This window comes from Orbicella franksi, chromosome 5, assembly GCF_964199315.1.
Source record: "Orbicella franksi chromosome 5, jaOrbFran1.1, whole genome shotgun sequence".
Classification (NCBI taxonomy): domain Eukaryota; kingdom Metazoa; phylum Cnidaria; class Anthozoa; order Scleractinia; family Merulinidae; genus Orbicella; species Orbicella franksi.
Genome location: NC_138149.1, coordinates 10,517,498 through 10,525,595, shown reverse-complemented (window position 1 = coordinate 10,525,595; position 8,098 = coordinate 10,517,498). Strand labels below are relative to the sequence as shown.

At 36.9% G+C, this 8,098-nt stretch overlaps 1 protein-coding gene across 1 annotated transcript; it reads right to left on the bottom strand.

Annotated features, from left to right (window-relative positions):
* Window positions 1–3,978: 3,978 nt before the first annotated feature.
* On the bottom strand, window positions 3,979–6,001 carry LOC145487995 (uncharacterized). Its single transcript, XM_081466759.1, has 3 exons — window positions 5,738–6,001; window positions 4,871–5,180; window positions 3,979–4,197 (listed from the first exon to the last, which is right to left on the bottom strand). The coding sequence occupies exons 1-2, from the start codon at window positions 5,881–5,883 to the stop codon at window positions 4,904–4,906; spliced, it is 423 nt and encodes a 140-aa protein (XP_081322885.1). The 5' UTR covers window positions 5,884–6,001; the 3' UTR covers window positions 3,979–4,197; window positions 4,871–4,903.
* Between the last annotated feature and the right edge of the window lie 2,097 nt (window positions 6,002–8,098).

Below are 8,098 nucleotides of genomic sequence, written 5' to 3'. Positions count from 1 at the left end.
ACAAAAAGGGGTATTTCTCATGCTTCGTGGTGAAGATTTGCTATCAAGTCTGTTTCTATTTCCATTGTAATTTTTGAACCCATTTTCCCTTGGAAGTTTATCGTGGTCTTTATTTTGAGAAGAGTGAAGTAGTATAATTTGGAACCTCGGAAGTGCGAACGAGTTGAGGAAAAATCGATACAGCAAGACTGTACAGGTGAAATACCTTGTAAATGGTAAAATGAGTGGCACGAGAGTACAAAAGGCTTACCTGAAATGAATTTCTAGCCGTCCGGTGTGTGACTTAGCATCCAAGCAATATCCCTTTCTGTGGTAAACAAGAAATGAAAGGGTTAACGTCTTACACCTGCTTTTGGTGCTCAGATTTAATTTTCAAATTTTGCCTCGGCTCGCTTGAGCCACCTGGTGTAATTGTCAACTTAATGGCAGAGTCAGTTTCTTCAACAATGATCACGGCTTGTGTTTACTTTTGCGCCCCGAAACTTGTAATTGTCTGCTTGATTGGGACTGGAAGTAATTAACACAAGTCCTCTCTTTAAAGATGATTCATCTTAGTGTGTCCCACATTTCTGGAGTCCTCTCTTTTGTTTTTGTTTTTTGCTTCGTTTGCCACACCGTACCTTGAGACATTCGCTTCGAAGATGTCATACAAAATCCTTTGATTAATCAAAATGGAGTTTTTTTAGGTTCTGTTGCTGATAGCTTTAGGATTTATTCGATGTACCCCAGAGTTGCATCTTTGCTTTTTTCTAACAGTCTTAGCCAATTGGAATATCCGGAATTGTCGTCCCATGGTTGGCATTTCGGAATTTAGCAACTTTGAGGTTTTCAGGAAACTTTCCTAGGAAATTTCGTACAGTTTTTCTTCCATTTGGAAAGTTGCATAATTTTTGGTTGAATAGAAAGCACCCATATGTATTCAATAGTAAACAGTGGACATGAATTGTTTAAAATGATCTTCAACTTATCTCGATGCTAGAAGCAAAATAAAATGGGATCAATAACCTACGCCACGTAAACATCTGGTAGCTGCAAAATATAATAGCTATGGAAAACCAGTAAAAGACACTTTACAATAAACACTATAACACAATGATAATTCAGGTTCTCTTTGTGTTTCTCTTAGTTTTCCTTTTGGTACTAGATTTACCTTATTTACTTTGTAGAAAAAAAAAAAAACAAAAACAAGGATTAATGAAATTGGTTTAGTCCTTACAAGATACACTCTCAAATATTAAAGCTGCTGTAGGTAGATTTTTGTTTCTTTTCCATTTTCATTTTTCCTACCATATTTTGCAGAGGGTTATGTTTTGGAACTGAAAACGTATTGAATTGGTCATAATTGCTTTTCTTGGCATTTCAACGATTTATTCAGTTGAAGTTCAGTAAAAACAAGAACGACACATAAATGGAGATATGAGTAAAAATCAAAACTAAATAAAAAATAAACTTAACCGGAAAGTGAGTATTTTACCTCACGTTTGTCTGTCTTTCTTACTTGGAGTAGGCACCGAGCAGCTGCTTACTGCCTACTATATCTAGATTTTATTTGCAAACTAAGACCATTATTTTTTTCACAATAATGCCGACCCACCTACAGCGCGATTGTAAATTTGATGGCAAGATCCACTTCTCTAACAGCAACAATAATGTTTAGTTCTGAGTCGTGAAGCTATTACACCAGTCCTTGATTTTAACGAAGCAATTAACGTGCTACCTTTGCTGCAGTGAAAAAGGGGTCATAACTTGTTTTTTTTTTAATTATTTGTCGTCGTAAACTTTTATCTCGAATCACACAACGTTCAGGTAGCTAACAGCTGATTTGACTGGATATTTTTCATAACGAAATAAATCCTTAGATAAATCTTTAAATAAATTTATATCTTAATAAATCGTGTTAGGTTTTAAGAGGTAGCCCTCAGTCTACTCCACAAGACAAGGAGTTTTTTGTTCGTCACATCATTAAGCTTGTCCTCCGCTACCCGTCAATCCGCCATCTTAGATCCCACCCTTTCTCAGACCAATTCAGATCTAGGAAAGAAGGTAAACTGACAAAGGATTAGCCTGAAATGATAACAGAATTGAAAAAGATACTCATTCTGGAAAAAGGCGAAATTTTGCTCCACTTACCTGTCAAATATCGATTGCTGTGACTATATTTTATCTGATTTATCTTATTTAGAAGTTCAAAGTTCCTCATCCTTGAAAATTCGTTCCCGAGATAAAATGAGCAGTTAGTTGCATCATCCATGTTTTTACTTTCGAAGATAAAAATCGATATGTTAGACGTTTCTAAATGGCGAAGACCGGCTCAGGTTATTTACCTCTCGTAAAATGGAAAAAGGTCAATATATAATGCGGTTGTAGCATTATTTTTCCAACTCGCAAAATATTGCATATATTTTGAGACACCGTGTCCTAAAATTAATTTTATGATTGATACAGCATATCGTAAATGGAAACTAAAATAAGCACGATCTTTTCTCCAAAAGCTTCAGCGCTACGCCGATTCTTCGTTCGAGTCTCAGAATTAACGTTAAAGAAATGCCAAAAAGCAAGTACCATACTGTGCTCTTGAAGTTAAAAGTTTAGAAAATTGTCTCTCATCATGTACTTTTATTCTAACGATCACGATCGATATTCGTTTTTGTCCATTAATACCAACCGACCTACAGTTGAACCTTTCCACAACGGCCACCTTGGGGACAGACGAAAATGGCTGCGGCCGTCGTGGGGAGGTAGGGGGTGTAACATGTGACTTGTTTTGTTTCGGGGTGCAACATTTCTTTTCTTTAGAAAATGCTTATTTTTTTAGCGTATGAATGTTTTAACATAATCAACATGTATCAAAAAAACAAAAAATCAAAAAACCAAAAAAACAAAAAACAAAAAAGAACAACAACAAAAAACCCAGAAACTAAACAAACAACAACAACAACAAAAAACATAGACTAATGATGACTACGACGCATGATACGGATGAAGCTTGGTAACCTTTTACAATAAAAATGGGACTGTATTCACCGTTCGTCAGTCGTTGACTAACTAACCGTTGTCGAGAGGTTATTTTTGCAGTTGGAACGCGCTTTAGATGCCTTACCGTTGTGGAGATGTGGCCATTGTAGACAGGTTAAGATCACAGTGAATGCATGGACTGTCCCCTGGGACCATAAAAAGTGGTTGTTGTATAGAGGTGGCCGTTGGTGGAGGTTCATCTGTATTCATAATACGTGTATTGATTCTTGAAAAAATTACAACAGTGCAAACCCTCTCCCCCTCGCAAAAAAAAACAAAACAAAAAACAAGAAAGAGACAAAAACATCGTGCGTTTACGTTCACCGGCTACCTACTTTCATGAACGAAATCCAATCGCAAGATGTCATTTTCAACAATGGGACGACATTTGTTGTAATTAATTAGGGGGTGGCGATAATATTGGGAGTCACAGACGTCATCTTGAAAAAAAAAATCGTTTTCTGTCTACAGACAACTCATTGTTCAAGGAGTTTGATGTTCCCTTGGTAACCACATCTACTTTTAATTTTGTTGAGACTTGCGTAAGTTCCGTAAGGGGAGAGGCGGGTGGCACTGGTACAGAATTTAACTGTTTATACATAGTTAATAGAGGGGACTGGTTATGAAGCACGGCAAACATCAAAGGAGCAAACAAAGACGCCAAGATTTATGTTGGAAGGTCCACGACAATGCACAATCTTTTGTTTTGCGCTCATAGTACACTATGCATGAATTACGTAACCAACACGTTTCTAATGGTTAGTTCCTCAGTATGGAATAAACAACTACTGTGTTATGTGCACCGGCCAAAAAAGCGAACAAAAACATACAACAAAGAACTTTGTCGGGTTTCATAACTATTCCCGGCCCCTCCATTAACTATGGTTTATAACTTTATTTTTTCAATAGCTAAATAAAAGTTGACAAACATTAATTGCAAATTTACCTAGAAGTTATGAGGTTCTGATAGAAGAGGGGGTGCTACCTGTTTACCATCGGCGGGAATCTACATGTAGGTCAAAACTGAGAAGACAGGAAAGTTTTCAAAGTGGGCATTACTTTATTGTTCGATTTACTTTTACAGAAGCCATTTGAAATACAAATTTCACATAGATATTTATGTAAATTTAAACAGTCGTGTAATCTTTGCTTTGCTTCTGCTTTCGTGCTTCATAGCTGGACCTGTAGAAACATCAAAAGTTAGCATAATTAACTGTTGCAAGGAATGAAAGTAAGGTTCTTGATGTGTGGATGCAAATATATTTGATAGGTGTGTTGAAAAACCAGTGGTGATCTAGTGCCTCATCAGTTCTTGAGTTTGTGATATTCCAGTTAGAACGGTATGTATTAAACAGAATAATGTAACATAGTTTACAATATGATACAATCATAGCGGGATCATTTGTCTTTTGTACTACATGCATTTGACAACCCTGAAGCCCTTTTTTATTTTACTTCAAGTACAGTGTATCAAGTGTTTGGAAACTTAGATTTGTGGATACCGACAGGGTGATCCTATTAGATCGTTATTGACACCAAAACGAAAGCCTCTTTCGGGAGTAGCAAATGGTTTTTGCGTGACACGTGACGAGGACAAAAATTAGTGTGTGATAGTGTGGATAGCTACCCCCAAAGGCATACATGATTCTTAAATTTACAAAAACCTCTGCCTTAAAAATAGTTAATAGTGACACGTAAATTTTGTTATCAAAACTCAACAACATAGACACTACAGTGCTAAATGATCAAAAGAGATAACAGCAACAAAGTCAGCTTGTGAAAGTCCAGGAAAATTTATCACGGACCACAGAGGGTGAATTATCTCTACGTTATATTATAATTGATATCAACTAACCAGAATTAGTGTAATGTCAGTTATTTCCTCATGTTAACCACGGCGAAATCGGAAACGGGGACGAAAGCGAGGGCGGAAACGAGGACGGAAACGAGGACGGAAACGCGGACGGAAACGAGGACGGAATCGAGGACGAAATCGAGGACGAGATCGAGGACGGAATCGACGGGCGGGTTTAAAGATTGGGTCGGATGACTTTTCCACTGCAGTGACTTCATCTTCGTTATCGGGTTCACTGTTGTCTTCATCCACACCTTCATCATCATCGTCGTCATCATCAAACTCATCTTCCGGGTCCATTTCGTCATCACTGCAATCACAGTACATACATTTCATAATACGAACAAGCTCAAATAACTTAAACAATCAAAGTTTGAAGTAAAAAGCAATTAAACATGGAATTTTCTTGATGGAAACATTACTCTCGATGGGAAAATGCTTCCACAAAGAAAGAAACTGGGTGCAGGGGTGGGGCTTCTTGGCTAACTTTAAGCTTGAGCCATCAATACAATTTTTTCGCATTGCTTAAGATCGATGGCAGGCTAAGTTACATCATATTCTAAGAGGTCAGCATACCGAGGAATTGTCTTCAAAACTGTACTTTCAACACCTTGGTAATTTCTAGAAGAAGCGACCACTTTGAAATTTTCAGTAGTTTACTCTTTGTTTAGGAATTTGCAGTTTGCAAAGCTTGATCATTTATGAAGTTGTTTGTTTTTTATTGCAAAAGACCGTTGACAGGCTAACTGTTCAATCTTGTCCTAAGAGGTCAGCAAACGAAAAAATCTTGCCTCTAAAAGAGCTGACCTCTTCGAAGATGTCTCCCTTCTTGTCCCTGTTTGTTCGCCTTACTGCAAGTAGCCCTACCTTTCATCTTGGTCCTCTTCTCCATAGTCTTCAGCTATGTCCTTTAACTCATTTTCTTGCGATTCCAGATCATCTTCACTGAACGGAACTGCAAGACCCACAGCGAGAACAAAGCCAGCAAAGGCTAAAAGCAGAAATGTCTTCATTGTTGACCTGACTGTCTGTAACTAGTGAAATGTGCTATTCGTTCGTTCTTTTAAACGTAACTTGGTGTATGATATTGCAAACAGAATTACCGGGTCTATTCCTATTCTCAATTAATATTTCAATATTTTTCCGTGACGTGCGTATTGCTTGGTCATTTTCCTCTTGAACTGAAGGGGACATTGAAGTACACTTGTTGGCGTCCGAAATTCCGTGTGTCTTTGCCGTATTGTGACTTCAGATAATACACTTCATGTATTTTGGGATACGATGTTACCAAAAATAAGGCCTCAATTGAAGAAGTACGCAAGGACAAATTGTCGTCAACAGGAAATAGGAAGGTCACTACCTATTAAAACCATTTCGATTGTCCCAAACATTTGAATAATTTATAACCTAGAGTAGTCCGTATTGTTGTTATGTGCATACCTATATATACCTTTTTCTAGAGAGCCAAACGTTTCTAAAATTCAGAGTCAAGTTTGAAGCTCCTGTAAACTTTGAAAGGAGTACTAGTAGCTTTGCGTCACTTTGTATCCCTTGACTCAATTTTATTGTCTCATCTTTTCGTCAAGAAAATATTCGTAAAAAAACTTTAAATGGAGTGTAAGATATTGAAACTTTTTAGATATAAAGTAACGTGTTTGTGTTGACACACAGATCATGGGCAAATATAACAGCGGGTATGGCGCAAGTGATCATTAGCTCTTCAATATAGCAAACGTGTTCTGAAGCAACTCTTAAAAGGTTTTAAAAAAGAGTTAACTGCATGCATTTGTTTTAAAAACATCTATTGTCAATTCCGCTGTAGAAAATGTAGTATTCCCTTGAGAATATAATAATATTAAAAAAAGAAAGACAGTTGCAATGATATATAACATATAATTCCGAGAGATGTTTCATCAATGTTACAACATCAGAAAGCCACTAGGTTAAAGATCAGGTGAAAAGAATAATTTTATTCAAATGAGAACTTTGAGACGTGTTTGATAATCATAAAAATAAAGAACAAAATTTTTGGAATGATATGACGATATTAGTTTTAGTGGCACTTCAGAAAGGACATTTCGAAAATTTAAAGAGTGAAAAAGCTACACTACAAAAAGTATTACGAAGGAATCCACCAGAAGTTCGAGCAACAAGTGGACAAAAACTTTGTGCCGAAATTATTTACATCGTTTCGGAAACTTCTGTGCGACTGTTTTAAATATCTTCTAAAAAAGAAGTATTCCTAGATTTTCTAACAACACCGAATGTCGAAAACAAAGTTTGGAGCTCATATGAAACACTTGAAAGTACTGGTGAAATGAAACTGATGACAAAATTTCACCTCTTTTTGCACAATTTCTCGGAACTTTGAAATTTATTTTCTCGAGTTCCCATGGGAAATTGTTTTCGGTGTTACTTCAGGCAACTATTTATATCTTAAGCATTAAGTAAGGTACAAAGGACTGTAATACCTAAAATTATTCCGGTACCAGGTTTTTGTCTACTAAAAACTGATTTCCTATCGGATTTCGTCTCAATGCTCCCAACCCATAACCCTTACTATACCATATAAGCAGACAACTTAACCAGAATAATTGTGGGAAAAAGGGGATGAAGGGATGAAGTACTCCAACAAGGGACAGTAGGTCACTTTTTCTAGGGGTGAAATATCCCCCAGGGTACTTTGAGAGTGGTAATAATCCTCTCTAGGGGTTGATAATCCCCCAGGGTAATGCATGAGAGGTGATAATCCTCTCTAGGGGTGACAATCCCCTAGGGTAATGAGTGAGAGGTGATAATCCTTTCTAGAGGGTGATAAACCCCCAGAGTAGTGAGTGATAGGTGGTAATCTTCTCTAGGGGAATATAATCCCTCAGGAAAAGGAGAGGTGAAATTTCAGACATAGAGTTTAAGTTTTACTATACTACAGCACCTTAAATGTGGTTAAGTTTCTAAATGTTGTTTTTTTTAAATGTTTTTTTTGCAACAAAGCTGAGTGTTTGGGTAAAATATTTAACCATTACCATATGATACTGTTTTAAACGGCTTTGTATTGCTGAATTGTCACGGCAGCATTGGCGAGGTAGTGTCTGTTGTTTTTTTGATTGAGTGAAGGCGTTAAACCGTGTCAGTTAAGGTGACTGAAATATGCATCGCATTCAAAGGTGAAAGATTTCGCAAACTGCGTTCTACTGATCGTGTTCATTTCGTTTTTCATTCTATATTAAA

What these genes read in the sequence shown, in the direction of transcription:
- LOC145487995 (XM_081466759.1), bottom strand. Translation starts at nt 5,883, where the DNA reads ATGAAGACATTTCTGCTTTTAGCCTTTGCTGGCTTTGTTCTCGCTGTG. An exon ending in GAAGAGGACCAAGATGAAAG is followed by an intron (nt 5,181 to 5,737) that starts GTAGGGCTACTT and finishes CTGTGATTGCAG; the next exon opens with TGATGACGAAATGGACCCGG.